Genomic DNA, 22,782 nt, shown 5'->3' with positions numbered 1-22,782 from the left:
CTAAATCCTTTGGGCTTCTTTTGTATACAGGGATTCTTAAGGAAAGCCCCAGGAACTTAGCGAAACAAGAAACTTGTACCATATTTAGTCAGGATTAATCACCCATAAAATAAATCGGTTTTTGATGTTATTATTTCCACACATGTATAGTACTAATCATGCAAAATATTTAAGCAGCTTTTTAGCCATCAAATCAACAGGGGAACTTGCATAATCTTAAGCGCCTGACAGGACTGGACCTGAAATGTCTCTAGATGCAATAATAAGTATGGAAAAGATTCATTTTTTCCAGTATTTTCAGCACTTACTGCATCACAAAGTGTTAAATAATAAATAATAGCAGAGAGAAGTATACACGAGGGAGGAATGATATGATTTCAGAGGAGACTTGAAAGGGGATGTTGATGAGGTGGAGGTTTTAAGAATTAAATATTAAAAGCCAAAAAGGCTGGTTTTGGCTGGGGCTGATTGTTTTTCTCTGCTGAGAAATAAAGGGGCTTTCTAACCTACCTCCTGGACAAAGATGCAAGGCTTACTGTCAAACCGTTCAGTGGAATCATCACTGTACTTAGAGTCTATTTTTAAGAGAAGGCAAAGGATCGCAATTAGCTAACTACAGCCCTCTCCGATTCCAAACGTCTGCTTTGTCCTCTGCCTCACCTTTCTGTTTATTTACCGCCTAACAACTCCACACGGACTTGGCCGAAGTTCCTGAAGAGCGCCAGCGATACAGTGGGAGAGGGAGGGCGGGCTGGCTCTGCAGAGCCCCAGCGCACCAGCCCCTTCCCCAGGGACCACAGCAGCCCGCAAGGCCGCAGCAAGGCAGCCACAGACATGCCCCGGGGAGAAGGGAAGCTGCTTCCAGCACCAGCCCACACTGTTAAATCACGCCATAATGGGCTTATTTCCTACATTTGGTGGCAGCATAGTATTCAGGATAATATTATTGCTACTTGCACAGGTTACTGCCAAACCAAAAGGCAGAGATGACAGAGTTAAATAACAGGGATGGAGAGTGAATCACTAAAAAGTCTTTCCCAGAGTCAGTTCTCTGTTTGGGGGAAGTTATTCCAATTCCGTGTCTCGCAAACAATCCGCAGCTTCACCGTGTCCTCCGGAGCCAGCCGACTGACATTATAGAGAAATTTTTAAATAAATGATGTGCAGGGGCAGCTCATGTTTAGCAGACAAAGCCCCGCGCGGCTGCAGGCAGTGCGAGCACCGCGGTACCTGTGCTGGGCGCGCCGGGGCGAGGGCAGCGCCCGCTCCCGCCCGGGGGTAGCGGAGGTGCGGCCCCATGGACGCCGCTCCGCCCGCAGCACCTGCCTTTGCCTCGCAGGTGAGTGGATCTCCGGGGACCGCTCGGAGAGGAGTTACCGGGGAAGGAGCGCTCTACTCATCGGGAGAGGGACGCGCCGCTCTCCTCCCGCGGAGCTGCCCCGGGCTCGCCCGAGGAGCCCACCCCTCCCTGCCCGGGCTGCCCTGACCCCCCGAGCGCGGGGCGGGCGGAGGGACGGGACGAGGAGGCGCTCCCGCGCTGTGGGAGACGCACCTGTGGGGAGCGGGAAGTGTCTTATGTAAGGGATGGCGGGGAGCGGGGCCGAGGCGGGGGTCGGCTCTGCGGCGGGGGGAAAGCCCCACAGCGGGGCTGGGAGAGAGGGAGGGAAGGAAGGAAAGAGGGAGAGGAGCCCGGCAGGAGGACGGGCGGGCGCGCAGCGGGCTGGGCTCGCCGGGCTGCACCGCGCTCTCCCTCACGGCGCATCTCCCTTTCCTTCCCGCCGGCTGGATGCCGCGGCGAGCCCGTCCAGCCCCCCGCGCCCTGCCCTGGCAGCCCGGCCCCGGGCGGGGCTCGGCGGCTCTCTGAGGGAGTTGTGCGAGGGACCGCGCCGGGCTGCGCGGGGGAGCGGGCGGTGGGTGCTCCGGGCAGCGCGGGGAGGCTCCTCGCTCGCCCTCTCGCCATCTCCCCGCCCCTGCAGCGCCCTCGCCTCAGCCCTCCCGCTGGCGGCCCCTCCACGCCCCTCTCGCCAGCCCGGCGCGGTGCCCCGCACGCCGCCGCCACCTCCACCCCTCGGTCCTCCTCCTCCTCCTCCTCCTCCTTCTCCTCCTCCTCCCGCGCTCCCTCTCACGCGCGCTCCGCTCCACAAGTGCCGCGCGGTCGCTCCCCGGGAGCGCAGCGGGGACGGGCTGCGGACCCTGCGCGGGGGCGGCGGACCCTGCCCGGCCCGTCCGGGGCTGTCCGTGGTGCTGGAGGCGAGCGCGGGCTGAGCGGCCGCCCGGCCCCTGACGGAGCCCCTTTATGTTCAGCTCCTGGCGCAGCGCAGCATCCAGCAGCTCGAGCGGCGGCGGCGGCGGCAGCAGCATCGCTGAGCCGGGGCTGGGAGGCAGAATGGAAGGCTTTATTCGGCTGCTCTTCGGCTACTTGGTGGCGGACCTTCTCACGCTGGTGTGTCGGGCTCAGGAGAAAGCTGGCCAGCAGCTGGGGAGCTTTGTGGTGCTCTCGGGAGGAAACCACTCCAGCCTCGGGGAACAGCTGGACCCCTCCGAGCCACCTCCCACCCCAGACTTCTGCAGGGGCTACTTTGACGTGATGGGGCAGTGGGACCCCCCCTTTAACTGCAGCTCGGGGGAGTTCATCTTCTGCTGTGGCACTTGTGGCTTCAGGTTTTGCTGCAAGTTCAAGAAGACAAGGCTGGATCAAAGCACCTGCACGAACTATGAGACACCATTGTGGATGAACACTGGGAAGCCTCCTTCCCGCATAGACGACCCTCTGCATGACCCTACCAGGGATAAAACCAACCTCATTGTCTACATCATCTGTGGGGTTGTAGCAGTCATGGTGCTGGTGGGGATCTTCACCAAACTAGGGCTGGAGAAGGCACACAGACCCCAGCGGGAGCACATGTCCAGGTAAGGCTGAGTCCCAGGCAGCAGGGTCCCCTTCCCCCCTACCTCCTGCCCAACCCCTAGAGAGGAGAGAGCAGCCCGTGTGTTCCTGGGAGACAAACAGCTCCTGCCAGGCAGCTGCATTCCCCTGCAAGGCGACCGACAGAGACCAACTTTGCTGAGCAGAGCTCAGAGCTCCTGTGGTTCCCCCAGCCCAGGTTATCAAAGTATGTGCATTTGAGGAAGACTAGGAATAATTGTGGAGTCTGCACAGACAGTAGTGCATTTTTATCTGCAGTGCCTGACCCTCTCCCCAACAAGATCCAGCAAGTGTTCCCGGATATACTGTGCGTGAATAGAAAACCAAAAAAAAATTCTGAAACCAGCAACACTGAATTATAGAAAGGCTGATGGGTTCCCTCTTCCAACTGTTTCAAAGCTTGGAAAATGTTTTTACTTCTCAACAGAAGGATGTAAACAAATGCCATCTCACCCTCCCTCTCCAGCTGCAAAATGTTTTTTGGCAGGACCTTCCCTACTCCCCCAGCCCTTGCAAGTGTGTGAGCTATTTGTAAAATTTCTAAGCTGTGAAAATGAGTCAGGGTGGAAGGGAAGAGGAAGACACAAAAAGGAAAAGCTATTGTAGAATTTCTTACCATTTTTTCAGTTACTGTTGAGAGGTAAAAAATGGAATATGAAAGTCTTGTCTCGTCCATGTGTGCGTGTGTTATAACTCTGTATCCACGGTGTAATGGCTGGATTATATCAAAGAGAACCTCCCCCACCTAGAGTTAGACATGCTGTGTACCATCTACTCCAGATCCTGGCTGCCTAGTGGTGGATAAGCAGGTGGGCAACTCGGGACAGAGCCCAATGGCTTTAACAACATATTCCAAACCCAGATTGTCACAGCAGTTCAAAATCAAGGCATAACACATTTGTCAAGTTTGCAGCCTGTCTGATTCTTTATGCTAATCCCAGGCACATGAAAGTAAAGCAGATGGGAGAAAGGCATTAAAAAAGGCAAACAGCTCCATTAAAGAGTCTAAATAGATCCCAGCATATTGGGCAACTTTAGTGATGAAATGCAATGAAAGGATACCTTCTACTGGACGTGCAGTGTGATAGAAAGCTTCCTCTTGCCCTGACTACTCTTGGTGTAGCTCACAATCTTTAAAGCTTAGATGAAGAGTCATCTTTGAAAGACAGTCCAAGAGATCAACTCAACACCTGGAGCCTTATTTTTTACTGAAGTTTCTGCGTGACTTTTTGATTAACTGCTTGTCTTGAAATGGACAGAGAAAGTCACAGAAATACTCCTGCAAATGCACCACCAGTTCACGAGCTATTAATTGCTATTTATAAACTGGCTGATATGGATACGCTTTTACTACCGAGGAAAAAAGCACACTGCAGAAATTTTAGTCAACACCGTGTGTCATGACACTTCTGCAAAGATGTTTTTTGTTGAGCAAGGTATGATAAACCCTTAGACATTTAGAATATTCTCAACAACTGAATTGAGAAAAAGAATACAAAGGTCCCAATTTATTTTTTAAATACTACTCTTAAACTACAGAGATCTTTTGGCAAAAGCTCTCCCTTGCTTCAGCCTCTCTCTGTAGTGTCTTCGTGCAGACGAAAAAGCAGGGCTTGTAAGAGTCACAAAAACCAGGACAGAGTGAAGTTGTAGCCATCCCTGCTTCTTATGGCTTAAATAGGTCCTGTTTCTATGAGTAGAAATATTTGCTACCTAAAGTACAGGTGTGAAATATTCTGGAAGGATATTCTGTCTTAGTTTCTGGAAATAGAATTACGGGGGACTGGAAAATCATTCAAGTCATTCTGATGTCCTTCAGTCATGTACACTGAAGATTAGGTTTCTTGGAGTGGTTCTTAGAAAAGGTCCTCTGTTACCCTGATTACTTAACAGTATCTGTGATCTCGTACTTTTCTTGCCATGAAAATGTTCAAGTCGGGATTATATAGAAACTTGGAAAGTCATGATCACATGGAAAAACAGTCACCCACTCAGCACACATAATAGCTAGTCATGTTCTGAAAAAGCAGTGCTATAGGATTTTTTTTTTTAAAAGTTCTCACACTCCTATTACAGCTGTGGGGTGGGTTTACCATTAATTTGAAAAAGAATTAAGTTCTTAAATCCCTTTGGCAATCTACAAATATATTCATTGAGTGAAGAGCTGAAGTAACCTCTTAGTCCTCAAATGTGTGTTTAACTAAAACATTTAATCCTAGCTCATTTTACACTATTAATGTCCTGAAAAAAAAGCTGCAATGCTTAAGAAATAATTTACCTGTTCAAATATTTAACAGTACCAACAATTAATATAATATGCACCCTATATTCATATTCACCTTCTTTTATAACATTCATCACTGCAATATCGAAAAAAAAACCCCAAAATAACACATATGAGGTTTTTTTCTGTGCTGAACCTTATTAATAAGCAGAAGTATAATGTATCAGGAGTGTCAGGTAGGCCAAAGTAAAAGTACTAAGTGTTACTCCATTTTGGCTGGCAGCAAGAAACACACAGATGCTGATTTGTCATCTGTTTCCTTAGCTGAGATTGTCTCCTTTCCCTTCCCTAGCCAATGGCAACATGAAACACTTGAATTCTCTTCATTTCTGTGAACAAGTTCACCTATCAAAGGGATGGTTCTGCTTATAAAAAAAGAAAATGCATAATGGAAATGGATTTTTTTGGGGTTGATTTTTTTAAGAAGAGTGAACAGAAGAATAAAACTGGTGTAAGTTATATATTTCCATTTTTAATTTACTAAAAGTATTTAAAAATATGAAGAGAGACCTCACATGTGGGAATAAGAACACTGACTTATAAATAGGAAGCAAAACTGTGCCACACTTATTAATTCCTTGCATTATTTCATCCTCCAGTCAGTAGATCTGCTGTTGAAGTAAGACACTGGGGTGTGCACGAGTGGTACAATGTTAGTAAAGGAAACTTCACAGTCTTGCTGAACGTAGTTTCTATACACCTGCCTTTCACTAATTTTTTTTTACTACTGTACCAAAACAAACCAAGAACACTTCATTAACGTCACTGAGTATTCCTGAAATATTTGACAATGGAAAAAGCATTGGAGGAATGCATCTATTTAGTGAAAACAATCCATAGGAAAAAAATCTCTATTGGACAAGTCTGTTCAGGAAAAAAAGAGTCAAGATTTGTCCTTTTTTAAAGAGAGCTTTGTTACTTCCCTTTGCTTTGAGAAAAAAGGCCAGGTGTGGCACTGTTGACATTTCCTTCTCCTCAAATCAGTGCTTTTCAGTCAAATACCCTGACTGTTGGCATGGAACTGTAAATCTGGAAGAGGAAAATGGAGAGGGGAGTTTTGCAGCATTAACTCTGCACTGTGTATTTCCTTTCAGACATCGTACCATAATGTTTTGTTTATATCATTCTCCTCATTTTTAAATTTGTTACTTGACATTCGAAGGAGATAAATATTCCCTTCAGCTACAGTGTCCAACAACTGAGCAGTAACAGTGGTATCCAAACAGAGGAACTGTTCCTTTTCCCTCCTGTTTTCTAGGAGAGTAAGGCAATCAGATGGTGTGTGCAGGCAGATATGGCCAAGGGAGTGAGTGTGGCAGTGTTGTGCATGAAAGGACCCAGAACTGATCTGCCAGCTGAAGCAGATCTAGAAGCCCTGTTAGGCATACGAGGGCAGCACGTTCTTGCTGCTTAAGACAACATCAGTGGGCCTTCCAGGCTCCACCAGTTAAAGTGGAAGAATCCTCTCTCAGAAATGAATAGAAGACAAAAAACCTTTACTTCTGTTTCATGGAGGAGATTTTTCTGTAAATAAAACTGCGACTTTGTCTTCTTCCCTAATCCTTGTGGAGAATGTGCAAACAAGCCAAGAACTGAAAGGACAATATTTACAATCATGCTCTATGCTATAGCTCCTGTTTTCTGAAGCGGTGCCTCTGACAGTGTGTGAGCAGCCTTCCAAATATTGGGAACCATCTCAGCTCTTCTTTCTTCCTTCACAATGTGCTGAGCTCACGAGTGGTCTTTTGTTGATCATTTAAAAGGTGTGTACCTGGGGCCAAAAATAGCCTGACTTGTCAAAATCCTGAATCCTATGTGTGAAATTATTTCCCTTATGGATTTTGACCCAGTTTTGGAGGCACAATATGACAAGTGACCTTTCATGAAATCACCTGTTTCAGCTTCTTCAAGCTTGTACTCATAAGGGAAATGCCTGGCTCCACATGCTTTATAACACCCCAAACCATTATTATGTGTCCAAAAAGGAAAATCTTATGGCAAGGGAATTGCTGAAGTTTTGTGATACTTAGATAGTTCATGAACTCCTGTATAGGCAACATTTCTCCACTTCCATAATGTTGCAATCAGTATCAACACACAGGACCTAATGATTTTGCTCCCTGATTTAGAAGGTTATCTTGCATTTTGCATTTTGTTAAAAAAAAAATAAATCATTCAGTATAGCAGAGGTGTAGATAAAGACCCTCTGTGTATATATAACTTTTTAATGGGACCCACTAACAATTTCTTCAGATAATGATCAAAATCTAAATGACTCTATTTAGGTGAGACAAATGCATGAAGGTACTATAACAGTCTGTTGGCCTATGTGGAATTTTTCAAAGCAAACATCTATTCAAATATCTTGTCATGTACTGGAGCACAAGCCTCCCTTTATCCATTTCATTATATGGGCAAATCCCTAAAAGAACAGAATGCAGGTACAGCATTTCCTTTGTACTTCAGTGATACAAGCTGCTACACATCTTGAACTCTCCCTGAGATCAGTGGAGAACAAGGACAAGCTCTTAATTTTATGAGCTATTCTGCCCTGAGAGGATTGTACAACTTTGGCTAACACAGTATAAACATGGGTGCTGTGTTGTTAAAAATAGAACTTGGTGGTGAGTAGTTCCTCTTTTCTTAATATAGAAGAAGGAGTTGGACAGCTAATTCCTTAGAACCCATTTGAAAAAAGCCACCCTAAAATGGTAGAAAATGTAGCATTTTTGTGGACAGGCAGTAGTTAATCTGCCATCACAAAGGGTGTTATTTAAAGTCTACAGAGAACAACATTTACCATCGGATCGAGGGGCAATGAGGAAAGCATTTCTGAAAACCCACTCCCACAAAATTTTAAATCCTACATTGGAGTTTGGAACTTTTATTTACTTTTCTTCCCTTCCCAGCTGCCTCTGCAATTAGAAGTTACGCTGATGTCAATAATTTCCTCTGTATAGAGACATATTTGCATAAATTGATGAGATATTTAATGTTTTTGGTCCCTACTTATTTTAAACTGTATTGCAATATAATGCTTCCTTTCTGCATCCTTTCATACATGTCTTTGTGAGATTTCTTCTGTTGAATTTTTATTATTCTGCTATGTAGGCCAGCTCTGCTATTTCTGCTGGATAAGCACTGCTTCAAATGGGAGCATTACTCTGATACCATTAATCATTTGGTTACTGTCTTCTGACCTTTTACAGTATCAACAGAGTATTCTGTAACATGTTGATCACAACTGTAACTAATATTTTAATAACATAATGCTAGCCATAAACACAATGAAACATCAGTATTGCTCAGCTGTGTACCAAAGCTATTCCTGCAATCAGAAAGCAAGATCCAGCTCAGGATTCCTTTCTATAAATTAAATGAAGCTACTTTTTAATATTTAAAAGTACAGTGCTACTTGATCAAGAAATCATCATGTCACAGAAGTACAGTGGAGGAGCTAGATGGCATTTACCAGGGCTTTCAACAGTGAATGTGCTTATTTTTATTTATTTCTTAGTTTATAAGCTAGTATTTCTTGATGCAGTATCTGGGACACTGTATATAATTTTGCAGAAAATTAAACTAAACTGGGCATAGCGCCCAGAAAAATGCGTCCATGCCCTTAAAAAAATAGCTCAAGAGGTCTAAAAATTAAAGCTAGTGAAACACAAAGGAGGTAAATAATGGTCCATGATGCATTGACCTGAATAGAAAAGGCTTGCATTGAACCCTGAAGACACTGGTAACACACACTGTAGCTTTGCTTTGCCTTAGGCAGCAGGTTCTGCAGGTTGGCCAATCGTTTCCTGGGCACACAGCTCAGTGGGTGGCTGTGGGGCACACAGCTCAGTGGGTGGCTGTGGGGCACACAGTTCAGTGGGTGGCTCTGGGGCACACAGCTCAGTGGGTGGCTGTGGGGCACACAGCTCAGTGGGTGGCTGTGGGGCACACAGCTCAGTGGGTGGCTGTGGGGCACACAGCTCAGTGGGTGGCTGTGGGGCACACAGCTCAGTGGGTGGCTCTGGGGCACACAGCTCAGTGGGTGGCTGTGGGGCACACAGCTCAGTGGATGGCTCTGGGGCACACAGCTCAGGACTAATGCTGCTCCTGCACAGGGCAGTGGCAAACCAGCACACAACCACAGACGGAGTTAGATGTTGCCATGCTGAGAGTTACAGAGCTTAGAACTTAGTGACTCTGGATCTTCAGGGCTCATCCAGGGCTCACCCAGTGCTTATCTGTGTGCCTAAGAATGGACTTATACCTGACAGGACACTTGGCAGTGAAACAGGTCCTTAGAAAATACACCAGAGCAGGATGAGCCTGTCAGACACTGCCTGGAGCTCTGCAGACTGAGTCCACAACCAGCTTCAGGGCCTGCCTTAACTTAGGAATCCTTTTGCTTGCTCTCTCTTTGCAAGCATAAAACTTTCATCCTGTTTCTGAACTTGGCTTCAAAGGAGCAAGGAGTGTTCTGTGCAAGCTTTCCTCCATCTTAATGACTAGGATACCCATAGAAGTTAGAAAACACATTTTTAATCTCCCTTTCTGGATGAGGAAATCTTAAATCCCTGCCTACTGGATTTCTATAGGAAAATCACATGACTTTTCAACTTCAGTGACAATTTTGGATGAAAATTGTGAAGACCACTGCGTTGTGTGGTGCTCTGTGCAAATGTATGTGTGAGAATTTAGCTTGACAGGCCCTGTTAGTAATCTAGTATGAAGATAACTAGTTTGTGAAAGGTACAGACATGGGCTGGGTGCTGAGGTGCTCAGCTCGACCAAGATAGCAATGTTACTGAGCACATGCCATGGCAGAACTCTTCAAGTCTCAACAAGCTTAAATTATGTTCCACCAAAGCAAAGACAGCTTAAGAACTTACTGTGTTTCTGTGTTTCACTTCTAGCACACTGTCTAAGACAACCTAAAAAGAGCCTTAGGTGTGAAGTCTCACAATGAATCTGCTTCCCTGAATTTGTTGTGAGGGGAGCTGTTTTCTCTAGCAGACATTATGATCAACTTCCTCTCAAACTAAAAAAGACCTTGGAACATATTGGTGATGTCTTACAGATTTTGCAGGTTCATTCTGGTTTTGTTTGGTTTTCAGGGCTCTTGCTGATGTTATGCGACCTCAAGGTCCTTGTACAACAGATCATATGGAAAGAGATCTAAACATTGTAGTACATGTGCAACACTATGAAAACATGGAGACAAGACCTCCTCCAAATAACTTACGTAAGTTGAATTATAACTTTGTCAATATCTGGAATGCTGGCACTAAAATGAGCATTATGAAACAAATATTGGTGGATGTCAAATGAGGATCAAGAGTACATTGGTTCTTGCAAACCAGAAATATTCTTTAACTCAGAATTAGAAATATTTAGAATTTCCTAGTGCAAAGAGTACAGCAGTGAGAGAAAGAGGAAAATTAGTTATTCTATTTAATTTTATCTAGTTGTCTTGTTTGACTAATATTAATTTTGTACCTTTGTCTCCTTCTACCTGGTGTTTTTGCTCAGCCTTATTCTGTGTTTTCTTGTACTAAAATACAAACTGTTAAGGTTACAGCCAAATTTAACATGTTTCATAGGGCTGTAATATCCAATAAGGAAGTCAGCTTATTAGACTGTTACATTATAACCACTAGGAAAATAATTAAATACTTTCCTGGATAGCATCAGGTTGTATGTGGTTTTCACTTGCTAAAGGGAAAGATGAAAAGAAGATTATTATTTTAAGTTTTAAATAATATTTTAATTCTGTGTCTGCTATTATGTGTTTATGTTATTGAAGGCACCTTGAAGAAAAAGGTGCACCTTGGAGCTTCAGAGGAAATATGGTGACATTTCAAGTGGTTCTCAAGTTCTAGGCAACTTATTTCTCAGTCTGTATCAGGCAACAGCACAGATCTTTCTCATGCTCAGATACACACGAGTCTTGTGATGAACAATGCCACTGCAATTTTAATTTGGATAAATATTTATGTATCTTATATTCAACCATATCTTAAATATATATATATATGTATATACATGCTTACAAATTATAGAAATGTTTACAAATTCAAGTTCAATATATTTATAAAATAAAAAGGTATCATTCAGGAAGGTTTAGATTGTTAGGTAGTGGATGGCTTTGTTCTGTGCTGTAGATCAATGTAGATGTGCATTTTGCTGCAAATGTACTTCTACTGCCTTGGTGTTTGGATTTTGAAACATTTAAAAAGCATTCACACTTGTATACAGAAAGCAGAAAATTTGCTTATATTTGAAGTTTTATTTGGACTGCATTGTGCAGATAATGTGAGATTTTAGTGCTTTTTTTTTTCTGTGGAAGGGTGTAAAAACAATGGGAGAAAGTGCAGATGCATGTGCTGGATGCACTCCTGGTACCTGTTTTGTGGAAGAGGCTGAGGGGGATTCCTTATGTAACCCGTTACAGAGTCATAGGAGAGAATTTAAGCTGTGACTCTACTAAAGGTAGCCCCTGCAGCGGGGTGTGACACCTCCTGTGCCTGCCCTGCTCCCCAGCAAAGTGCTCCCAGCTGGGTGGGTGCAGAGCTGCACTGCAGAGGGGGCAGGGTGTGCACACACTGCAGCCTTACACCCCTAACCCTATGAAGCATAAACTTCTGCTGCTCTGTCAGACGTGCTCAACCCCCTGCAGTGAGGTGGTTGACTTTGGAACCTTCAAGGAGGATGGGAATAAACACTGTATCTCTCTTTGCTCTGTGTATAAGCTCTTTGCTGATGCCTGACCCTTCCTATGGCCATTTTTTCAAGAATGGTACCAAATGGTACCGAAGTTTGGGTCCAATCTTTGTTTTTTCTCATGCATGAAATGTTTATTCAGAATCCCAGTTAATGAAGGAGCCAGAAAGTAAAGAGGTCCTTACTGCATTGACTGTATCTAGATTTTTGTACTGATCACACTGAGATATTTTGCTTAAAACTCTTTGTATACTACAATACACAACATAACACAGCAGGCCTTTAAACTCATTGTTTCTTGGATTTGAATTCAGATTTAAGCCTTGCTTCTATGAACTCTTGCATAAAAATGCAATTCAGAGCCACATCAAGGAAGAAAAAAAAGATACATTTAAGAGGATGTTGGTTTGTGATGATCCCAGCCACCCATACAGCTCTGTCTCAGAATATGGCCCTCTGGCACACAGGGAAGAATTCTATGTGAAACAGCTCTTGCAACACTGCAGTTTCCACCACAGAGGCCCTGCTGCTGCTTTGGAGCTTTCTTAATCCACTGGGCAATGGAGAGGGCAGTCCCAAAACTGCTTCACAGGCAACTCAGGCATTGCTGCTGCAGAGGGAACCCTCAGCAGCCAGCAGCTATGATGGTAACTGCTTCGCTCTTTAATCAACTTTATGCATGAAGTCAATAATTTTAGATTGTTCAGTGCAAACTTCCAAGTGGAGAAATTACTCAAGGCATTCTATAACCAATATTGCATACATTTACTTCAGAGCAAGTGGATCATTGTTCTGTATTTGTTGCCATTTTATTCTCATAAACTCATGTAAAACACGCCTAAATGACCTACTAGAACTAGCCAGAACATCACAGATGATTGAGGTCTGTTGAAAGCATGTGCATTTATGGTGCAGGAAAAATCTTTATAAAGACAAATGATTAGGACAAATTTTCTAAGCCAGTATTTTAGCAAATTGGTGTTTTATAGTGGAGTTCTGAAACACTGCAAGAGTGGATATTGCGGGCAGAAACTTTGGCAGTGAAGCATTACTTACTACCAGTGCTGGAAAAGTAACAGACTTTTCCAGGGTATTTTTACAAGCAAATAAACCAGAGTGAATTACAGCTTTCATAGAAATTCTATTCCAGATCTTTTCTTATACAGAGAAAATGAAATTGTATCACATTATTGTATCATAAACTTTAATATGTATTTTCAAAGTTGTCCAAGTTATCACTTTCTATCTACTTTCCATCTCAATATTTGAGGCTGGAGTACTTTTCACATTGGTCCATAGACATGAAAAGGGTAGGAGGAATTTCTTAGGCATTATGTACCCCTTCCATTTGTGTCTTTGAGAATACTGAGGACAAACCACTGAAGGCCAAACATTATTAAAAATGTTCTAGTTTGAATGTTCATTTGCTCTTTCTGTCCTCTTGAAAATATTTTGCTGATGTTGCCAACCCATTCTGAAAGTGTTTTATGAAGGGAAGCTCTTTTGTCAAAATGACAAACTAAACATGATCTCTGACACTGCAAATGAGTGTGTTTCTGTTTCTGGACTGTTTGATACCAGAGGACAAAGATTTTCTGTGCTGCCTGCAGTTAGCACAGCTATTTGCCAAAACCCTCAGGCCAGTGGAATCCAAAAGATCTCTTTTCAGCATCTTGCAGTTTACTAAGTTCCTTGTCCTTTTTCTTCTGATCCCAGAAAAGAACAGACATATTGGAGGTTGTGGGAAAACACAGGTTTTTTTCTTTGCCCATGTTAATCCAGGCAACCCAGATGATTTTTAGTAAAAACTATTTTTTTCTTAGTGGTTGTTTGTTGTCATAATTTTCTTCCAGTATTGTGCTTTCCTTAGGATTACTTTTCTGTTATTTCCCTTCATTTATACACGTTAGAATGGAGTGGTGCTTTGTAAACAAGCATTCAAGTCTTCTAACAGAAGATGTTAAATAAAATAGAATGGAAAAAAAAGGGAGACATTTAAAAGTTATGTTAAAAACATAAAACCAAACCCAAATCTGTTTGCTAAATTTGAGTTGTTGTGTTCATCTCTGACTTTCATGAATCTTAAGAAAGCAGCAGCATTCAAAGTGTTCTCGTCTTCTTTTATTTTTTTCTCCTTTTCTACTTATTGTGTTAGAAGTAAGGGATTTATTTAACTTGTTGGGATTACAAGACTACTGTAGTGGGAGTTAGAAGGCTTTGTAGCTTCAGCCTCATTTCTGAAACGTGATTACTGCTATTATTTCTGATTCATGATCTATGATAGCACAGAGAAAAAACACTGAAGTTAGTGCAATCCACAGGCACTTTTCCTAATGATCAGTAAAAGCTCTGTTACTCTTTCCCAATAACTAGCCTTGCACTAGTGAATTTAAACAATTTATGCAGGCTCCCAAGATAAAGGTGACTTTAAAGGGAAGCCAATTATAGGTTAAGGAGGTTTTAAGATGAAAAATGCTAGCTTTACTTAGTTTGACATGTATGAATTATTCCTTTATTTTGAATTTAACTCAAAAAAAAAAGAAGTGGATTTTAACTCACCATTCGAAGAAGGAAGTGTTGCACTGTGTCAAATGGTGAGTTTTAATATTGGCCAAAGATATGCAGCCCATGTGATTAAAATGACTTTTCTTTTTTTTAAATAAATGCAGCAATGTGTTTGCTGCTGCATTTGATTGTCAGTTGTCCTGGATACGGACTCACAACAAATGCTAATGCTGAAAACAAAGCCAAGACAATTCTGTAACTGGTGCCTTATGATAAGTTAACTTTGTTTTTTAATTTATTCCTGTGTTGAGACAGTAGGCATTTAAATAGGAGGGTATTTTTTGAAGTTCTTGTATATTAGAATAAGCATTCTGTATTGCACATTCTGGTGCTTTTCCCCATTTCTGTAAGTAGAAGCTCAGCCTGTGTTTTCCAGTGAGAGGAACTGTCACTAATTTCACACTGTGAAAACAGTTAGAATTTGCAAGAATGTTTTGTGGTCTCTTTCACTCCCTAGTGAATATGCTTGTTTTTATGGTTGTCTTTGGCCAACTAATTACTTTTATGATTAACATACCTAAACATGCTTACACGGGATGATTCATTGTATTGTGTTGCCTGAATGTTCTTCCTACTGTTGCTCATTAAAAATAAGCGTAGAGGCTCAGTGAGAAACTCCAGTACAGAGAAGTGCTGTCATTCCAAATGCAAACCTCTTGAAGTGTATCAAACATGATAAATAACCTGCTTGCACAGTAACTGTTGGGCAATTAATTGCATGATACTGAGGTGGTTGAGGATGTGCAGGCACAAAGTGCTTCTGGTGACGGGGGCCTTGAAACTTCACCCCAACCCTTCGGACACAGGGCTGCAAAATCCAAAGGACTGAGCAAATAGATGTGTTTGGCCTGGTTGGGATCTGGGTTGTTTGGCTACAGTACAAATGCTTTTTTTTGGGCTATATGCACGGGTCTAGCCCAGAGGAATTGCACTGTTTTCTTCATAAACTTTAACTGGCTGTTTAGAAGGACAAAACAGAGACGGAGGAGTTGAGCTGTACAGACAGGGCTCCAGCTGTGTTTTATCAGTGGAAAGATGGACAACACTAATAAGTTTTCAGCCAAGAAAAAGATAGTTTTAGCAGAATGACAGAAGGAGTGAAGAAGTGCTGCTGATGGAGTGCTCCAAGACAGTGAAGGATGAGGGAGAATAAAATGCCCAACTTAACTGAGGACATCCTTAGTTCCCAAGAAGCGACTGTGCTATGAAAGAGGATAGGGACTGTAGTCAGAAACTATTGGGGACTTGCTTACATTTAAAGCCTTAGTCTCAGTGTGCAAACCTCACTTTACTGGGGTTTCTGTGATCTATACAGGAGGCACCTTAACACTATTTAAAAAAAAATCTGATAATTTAGACTAAATACCTGAACTAAACACAGGCTTAGCTTTCAATTAACCCTGGGAGAGAGCTACTTATGGCTTTCTGATTGGCATATACCACAAGGAGGAATGAGTTCACATTTAAATTATACATTTTACAAACTAATCATCCAAGAAAAAGCCCAGACTACTGTCCTCAGCAATGTCAGAATAAATACTGGTTTTTTAAATACAATTTCTGATTGAGATTAGAAGCTGCAAGCTGCTTTGTCACAGGTATCTTGAGACCACTTTTAAAACCCCTTTAAATTAATTTCTAACTGAAATCATTCTACAAGTAGAATTTCAAAGCATTATCAAATTGGTGATAGAATTTTTGTTAATATAACTACAGCAAAAGCCACACATTCCAGATATCCAGAGCTTCCTTGCTGGAATCCAAATTTCCCACATAAACGAATTCCTCTTGCAACTTAGTCACTGTAACACAGCAATGTTTAATCAGTTCTGCATGTGTGTTTAGCCTCATAATCATTAATAGAAAGTTTTTAATTTTATTCTAAAATATTTCTTGTTAGATCTGATTTTATTGGAAACTCTCTGAGATAGTTATGGATCCCACCTGCAATTTTAGTTTTGAACCATATTGGGTAGGTCTTCATAAGCTCTGCTTATGTAACCATTTCCATTAGAACTGAACAATGAAGTTTTTCCTCTATCTTTCTTCATTTACTTTACAATAAGAACAATTAGATTAGATTACTGCCTTGCATCCTATCATTTACTTCTATTCAGCTTTTAATTCAGAGAAATTTGACATATCTTAATAAACATATTCATCAATGTAAAATGTCTTTGGGAGAAATACAGTTAATCACTGACATTATCCTTTAGTGGCAAGAATTAACGTTATTGTAATAAAAATATTAAGAATATATTTTTACATTTTATACTGGAGTTTAAAAGGCTGAATGATTACTTAATAAAATAAAAATATTGGCATGACAGACAAGAGCATTGCTGTACTAGACTATTGTATAGGCAGCTTTGAGTCACCCAACAGCAGACTTGAAAAGCACATATAAAGGATGAGACTCATTTTGCTGTCATTGGGGTGCAGATTAGTACTTTGAAATGTTGCCCAATAGTACAGGGATGTATTTACCATCTAGAAGATTAAAAGTTCAGTATCTTTGGAAAACAGTGGTGTGTTTCCCTTGTGATTCCACTTCCACTTTGCAATCTAAGTTTTACTCATTAAGTGAGGTGCTGTTCCTATCACCTACTACTCAATTTAATATCTAAAATTCTGTTTTGTCTTTGGACAGGCATGCTGAATAATAGTGTCCTCAGTGTGGAATCACTTCCAGTCCCAAATATTTCCACTATTAACCCCAACTCTCAGCAATATCAGCCATCAGTGCTTCATGCCTCTCACATCTTTCATATCACTGGGATTCTTGATGTCAAAAACTGGTGTAGAGAACAATGCCAAACTAATGGGGGTCACGTTTTGGAAAAATACCAACAGTCCAACACCACAACTTTTGTATGACTGTATTCTGCCAGATTTGTGCTCCTTAAAATGAAGAATAGATACATCTCATTTTTTGACATGGCCAGAGTCACTGAAAGGCAAACAAAAAGTACCTTTTGCTTTCACTGTTGGTTTGCCAGCACCCTCACACAAATTGCCCTTCCCTTTTCCATGCCAAAACTATAATGTTTTTAACTGCTGACTTACAGCTTAATCATCTCTCTAAATCCTTCAACTCCCACCCTCATATTTTCTCAAAAGTCATAGATTTGTAACAAAAATGATAAAACCATGAATTCACTAATATGTCCATTTCTATCCATGCATTCAGGTGCAAGTGTTAACTGTTTTACTCTGGTATATCCGCAGCTAAAAATATAAATTTTTATCACTCTTTCTGTGCAAAGCTTTGATAATACTGTATTTTAGATGTTAAAATGCTCTTATCAGAAATTTAACATTCTTAATTTTTTAATCAGTCATACCAACTTTGTCAAGCAGAATCAGTACAGTGGTTGCAAACTAAAGTAGAAGAGGTTGACTGCACACATTAAAAAGCTTACAAATACACATCCCAACATTACCAGGCAATTGTGAGATGCTCCAAGAGAAATTTGCACCAACTTCAATCTCTAGTTTCAATCATAAATGATTTGCAGTACTTTGTTCTATGTTCTCTGCTTTACGTCATAACTTTCCTTGAAATGTACACATTGGCTCTGATTCCAAATTTATTATCATAAGATAAAGTCAAGAAGGGAACTAAGTGCGTTTAATATTTATGAAATAACTTTTAAAAAAAGTTTTAGGATAGAAAAAAATAGTTGGACAAAAAAAAATCTCTGGAACCATGGTACTAAACTACATTAATAATCATTCCCAGATGATTAAAATGTGGATTTTAATGTCATCTTTCATTTTTAGTTATCACATCTAAATAGCTTTTAAGATCCTTCCAGTAATATCTAAGTAACATATCTGTGCACCCAAGTTTAAGGCTCTAACTATACTTCTGAATCCATAATGAATTTATAACATAATCCAAAATAATCCAATTGCCTTTTACCATCCACTCTTACCAATTGAAGGAAAAGCACATTCGAGAAATAGTTATTTATAGACACACATAAGCATAGACTAAAGAGAATGTGCCTGACAGAGTCTGGACACCATTGGAGTTACCATTTGTTTAGCTGGAAGTGTCCACAATAAACTGTCTCAAACACAGGTCAGCTTTTTACCCTGAAAGGTTTGTTCTCACTGTGTTAGTTCACCTTTTACACTACAGCCAGGAAAAGAAAAGCCAGCCTTTCCCATGTAGACAGTTGCTCTTCCAGGGCTAATCTGATCACTTCTGAACTGCTTTATTGTTTTCTCTTAACACATTCTCCACTCACACTAAACCTTGTGCTTCCTATTGCTGTCTCCTCTGCTGCCCATAATAAGCTGGTCCTCTGTGACTACAAATACTGTTTGATGATGGTGGATTTGATTGTTTTAGAAAGCCTGCAGCCAGCCAGCCTGGATAACATAGGAAAGAAGTCCACAACACAGAAAAGTATAGCAAATGCCTGCCAGCATTTAATTTACCCCCGGGGCACTGTAGACAAGGACTTTCAGCCCTGGGTTCCAGGGTGTGACTCTGAGGTGGGGTTGGCACAGCCTGTGAGCCTTGCAACAAAAGTAGGATTTTGACAGTGCTTGGAGTAATGGGCAAATAAAGCCAATTAGATGAAATTCTGATTGGTCAAAAGTCACAGTAAAGCATATGTCATCTCTAATGGCTCAAGGATTTCACCCGGGGTGCTACAATTCATGTAGGACCTCACATACACCTTGTTGAGGGGAATTGTGTTTTTGCTATTCATCTGGAGTAAGGAGAGAGATAAAGGGATATGCAGGAAGTTTATCTTATGGCTTTTCAAAAAACCCCCATGATACAGCTTAAGGAGTTCAGTGTTGGAAAAGGAAAAATGTTCACTGCCAAAAGCAATACAAACCAGTTAGGGGAAGTGCAGTGAAAACTACCAAATAATTTACCAAATCCAACCCTCCTGAGAAGTGTTGTGAGAAGCCAGGAGGCTGGAAGAAGTTTTCAGCTAGACGTGTTTTCCATTTTTGTTCTGATTTTAGGGAAGTGTGGGAGTCTGCACACAAGGAAAATGTCCCTGCCCTTGGCACACAGGAGGAAGGGAACCTCTTGTGCTCTTTGGTTTGTGTGGACACCAAATTCCCAACCCCTGAACCCTGGCACGAAGCACAGTCACAGGTGGCAGCTTTCACCTGAGTAAATGGCCTGAAATTTTTCTGGAATGTTACATGAGTAGAGCACTGAGCACAGTGGGTTTGTTTCGTGGAGGCCCTTCCAAGTATGGGGGGATCCAAGTCAGCACGTTTGCAGTGGGGGAGTTGGCCAAGCCCAGACTAACTGGTCTGCTGCTCTGGCCAGGGGGGTTTGGCCTGTTCAAACGATATGCTCATGTCATTCAGAGGCAAATTACTGGATGAATTCTTGTGTTAAAAAGAATGAGGCCCATTTATAGTATTTTATAAAACAGCTTCCGAAAAGGAAATGTGTTTTTTTTTTTTGCTAATAGCTTGGCTCTACCTCATCAAATGACCAACTCTAATTTAAAGAATATATTTTGCATATATGGTAATGGTTTAAACTATTTGCTGTTTTCTCAAAGCTGTAAGGTTGGAGAACTGCACTCCTCCTATAGTAATCCAGATTCCTGTTAAAGTTTCAAGTTAATTTCTAAACAGCCATTGGTACTGTGAGGAAACATTCCTTATCCTTTGTCAAAACCAAACCTGACCAGCACTTTGGTTAGAACAGTTTGAAGTTTCTAGTCATAGATCTGTAATTAAATTGCCAGTAAACACTTAGTTAAATGAACTTCTATAAGGATTTTTAAAGCAAAATAATTTACATTAGATGGTGATAACTTCTTTCACATAATTTTAGCACTTATTTTTCTTGGTTCTTGTTTTTCCTCCTCGCTTAAAGATTTTCACTTAAGAAAAGAGGTCTCGCAGAAATAATTAACCCCAAATTTCTCACAGAAGCAATTAGTTTCTCACAGAAATAGTTAGCCCCCTGAAAGATCTTCAAGAATCCATAGAAAATCAGAAGGGATAAGATATTTACCTAAATTTTTAACTAGAATAAAGATATCTTTAAGAGCTATAATAGCAAAATTCACTTACAACAGCCATCTCCTTATTCTCTAGTATGTGTCTGAGATTAATCTCGTGTCTAGAAGTTTTTGCATCAGTCAGTAAACTAAAATTTTACCTTAGGAGCCCAGTATACTGTTCCTTAACCATACAAAGGTATGACTGTGGTGATAGAGAAGTCAGGCACTAAGTCTGGATAAAAATGTTTGTACAAACTCAGTAACAAACACCAGAAACTTCTGAACCTTTAAAAATATTTAAAGTAAAATTATTTATGCTTCTTTGAAAATGTCCACATTTTAGCAGATATATTCTAGAAGATAAGTATATAAAATACAATTTATATTATTAAGCTAGCTTTTTCTACCATTTGTTTATTATATTAATAATTTAATGCACTCATCTAAGAATTACCTGACTAATTTTTTTTCCAGCTGTGATCCTATGACACTTATAGAGAGGTCTAAATAACTTTATGCAAATAGAGTAGGCTTTTTTCCTCTCAGAGTAAGCAAATTACAGCAGAGAAAAGAACAGCAGTGCTGCAGGGTTCTTTTCAGGCACATACAAATGGCACACTTTATATTATGATGATCCTGTATTGTCATAGTCTAGCACTTCAGAGCCATTAACATTTATTTGCGAAAATCTGGTTTGAAATATTTATTTGCAAGCTGCACATTATTTCCTGGGTGACACCTTTTCCATCATTTCTGCAAATATAGAGAGATAGATGAAGATGTTTCTGGAACCAGAGACACAGAACTAGAGTAATGCTGCAAAGTGTGAATCACCTGTCTGCCCTGTGCATAGGAAAAGATTTTCAGATTTTATAACTGTCAAAATCACCCCAACATTTTTAGAAAGGAAGACAAGTGGTCCATGAAAATCTGGTCTTTGTAACTTAGTGCTTTACTCTGCTGAAATTGTCCACTGGAATAACACTGAAGTTTCCCTTTCCTCTTTACCACCTCTCATGTCTATCAGGAAGAGGAAGGACTGTTCCTCTCCCTCCAGCCCCTCTGCATCTCAATAACTCATATCCAGCACCTCAGGTTCCTCTTGTGTTTCTTGATTTTGTCTGGACAAAGAATAATACTCTTTTTGGGAGTTACCCATCCTGGTATACATGTACTGACTGATCAGCAAGCAGAACAAACCAAGCAAACAACTCTAAAGTTTGTACTTCAGCCTTTTGTCTCCATTCAGCCATTTGTTTTCCTAACAGCTGTAGAAACATCTCATCCTTGAGATCTCAATAACACTAAAAAGGGCAAAGGAGTTAAAAGCTACTAGAGGGAGCAACAGATAGCTAGACAAAATAAAAATTACATTACCCATGTTCTCTTTTAAGAACAATAAACCTTGAGTTATTTACTGAGTGCAATAAAATCCTACAGGGCATTGTTAGCATGAAGTTTGGATCCATAAATCAAATAAGTATTGAAATTCTGCTCTGAGAGTCAAATAGTGAGATCTAGTCATCAGAAGCTGGAAATGCCAGGAAAACAAGAAAAGAAGGATAGAGTAATCTCTGGCACATGCTCTTCCCCATGGATCAAAGAACTTATTTCTCAGGATGATGCCTGGTTGTAGTGTCTAAATTAACTGTACAGGAAAGTCTGAAAGAAGTCAGAATGTCAGAAGGTCAGAGGAAAAAACAAGCTCAAAATTTTACAGATGATTTATTAATTGCTAATTATTCTTATTTCTATTTTACATGACATTAAGTGTGTGCTAGAAGCTTCCAAATGGAAAATCCACGCAATGGTTAATGGAGTTCAAAAGCAGCATTAATCCTCTTTTATGGCTTGCAACACTCTTGAGAAAGAAGATGCTGCACAGCTTCAGTGATGCAAAAGTCACTGGTAGTAAGCAATCTGAGGCTAACTAGCAAAACATAAAGTGAGAAATCCTAAATGCATATTTCCCTTTGAGAAATCTCTGTGTGGATTAACTTTCCCCCTATACCTGTAACCTATATGGAGTTTGAGGTCAGTGCACCCTGAAGGTTGGTGACCATGAGCTATAACTTCAATACTCTTCACATACAGACACTGACAACTCTTTTCAGCTTTGAAGGAACTAACAGAAGAGGAATTTTTTTTTCTTAATTATCACCCCAGAAAATTAAAACCAGAACCATATGCATGTCATAGTCTGACATCACATGCATGGCTGAATCCTGGCAGTCAGTATGTCACAATCAATACTCCATCAGCTGAAGATTCTTCCTGAAATATTCTCACAG

At 41.0% G+C, this 22,782-nt stretch overlaps 1 protein-coding gene across 2 annotated transcripts in view; it reads left to right on the top strand.

The window, feature by feature from the left end:
* The first annotated feature begins 1,241 nt into the window (after window positions 1–1,241).
* The window catches only part of SHISA9 (shisa family member 9), a 174,109-nt gene continuing 152,568 nt past the window's right edge, over window positions 1,242–22,782 (top strand). Inside the window, exons 1-3 of one of the 2 annotated variants that reach the window (XM_032703446.1) lie at window positions 1,242–1,339; window positions 2,305–2,910; window positions 10,322–10,449. In XM_032703446.1, the coding sequence (XP_032559337.1) occupies window positions 2,387–2,910; window positions 10,322–10,449 (652 nt within the window). In that variant the 5' untranslated portion in view covers window positions 1,242–1,339; window positions 2,305–2,386. Of the gene's footprint in view, window positions 1,340–2,133; window positions 2,911–10,321; window positions 10,450–22,782 lie in introns of those variants that run through there. The other variant, XM_032703445.1, reaches the window with a different exon arrangement.

Source organism: Chiroxiphia lanceolata, chromosome 16, assembly GCF_009829145.1.
Source record: "Chiroxiphia lanceolata isolate bChiLan1 chromosome 16, bChiLan1.pri, whole genome shotgun sequence".
Taxonomy (NCBI): Eukaryota; Metazoa; Chordata; class Aves; order Passeriformes; family Pipridae; genus Chiroxiphia; species Chiroxiphia lanceolata.
This window is presented reverse-complemented; position numbering and strand designations above follow the sequence as displayed.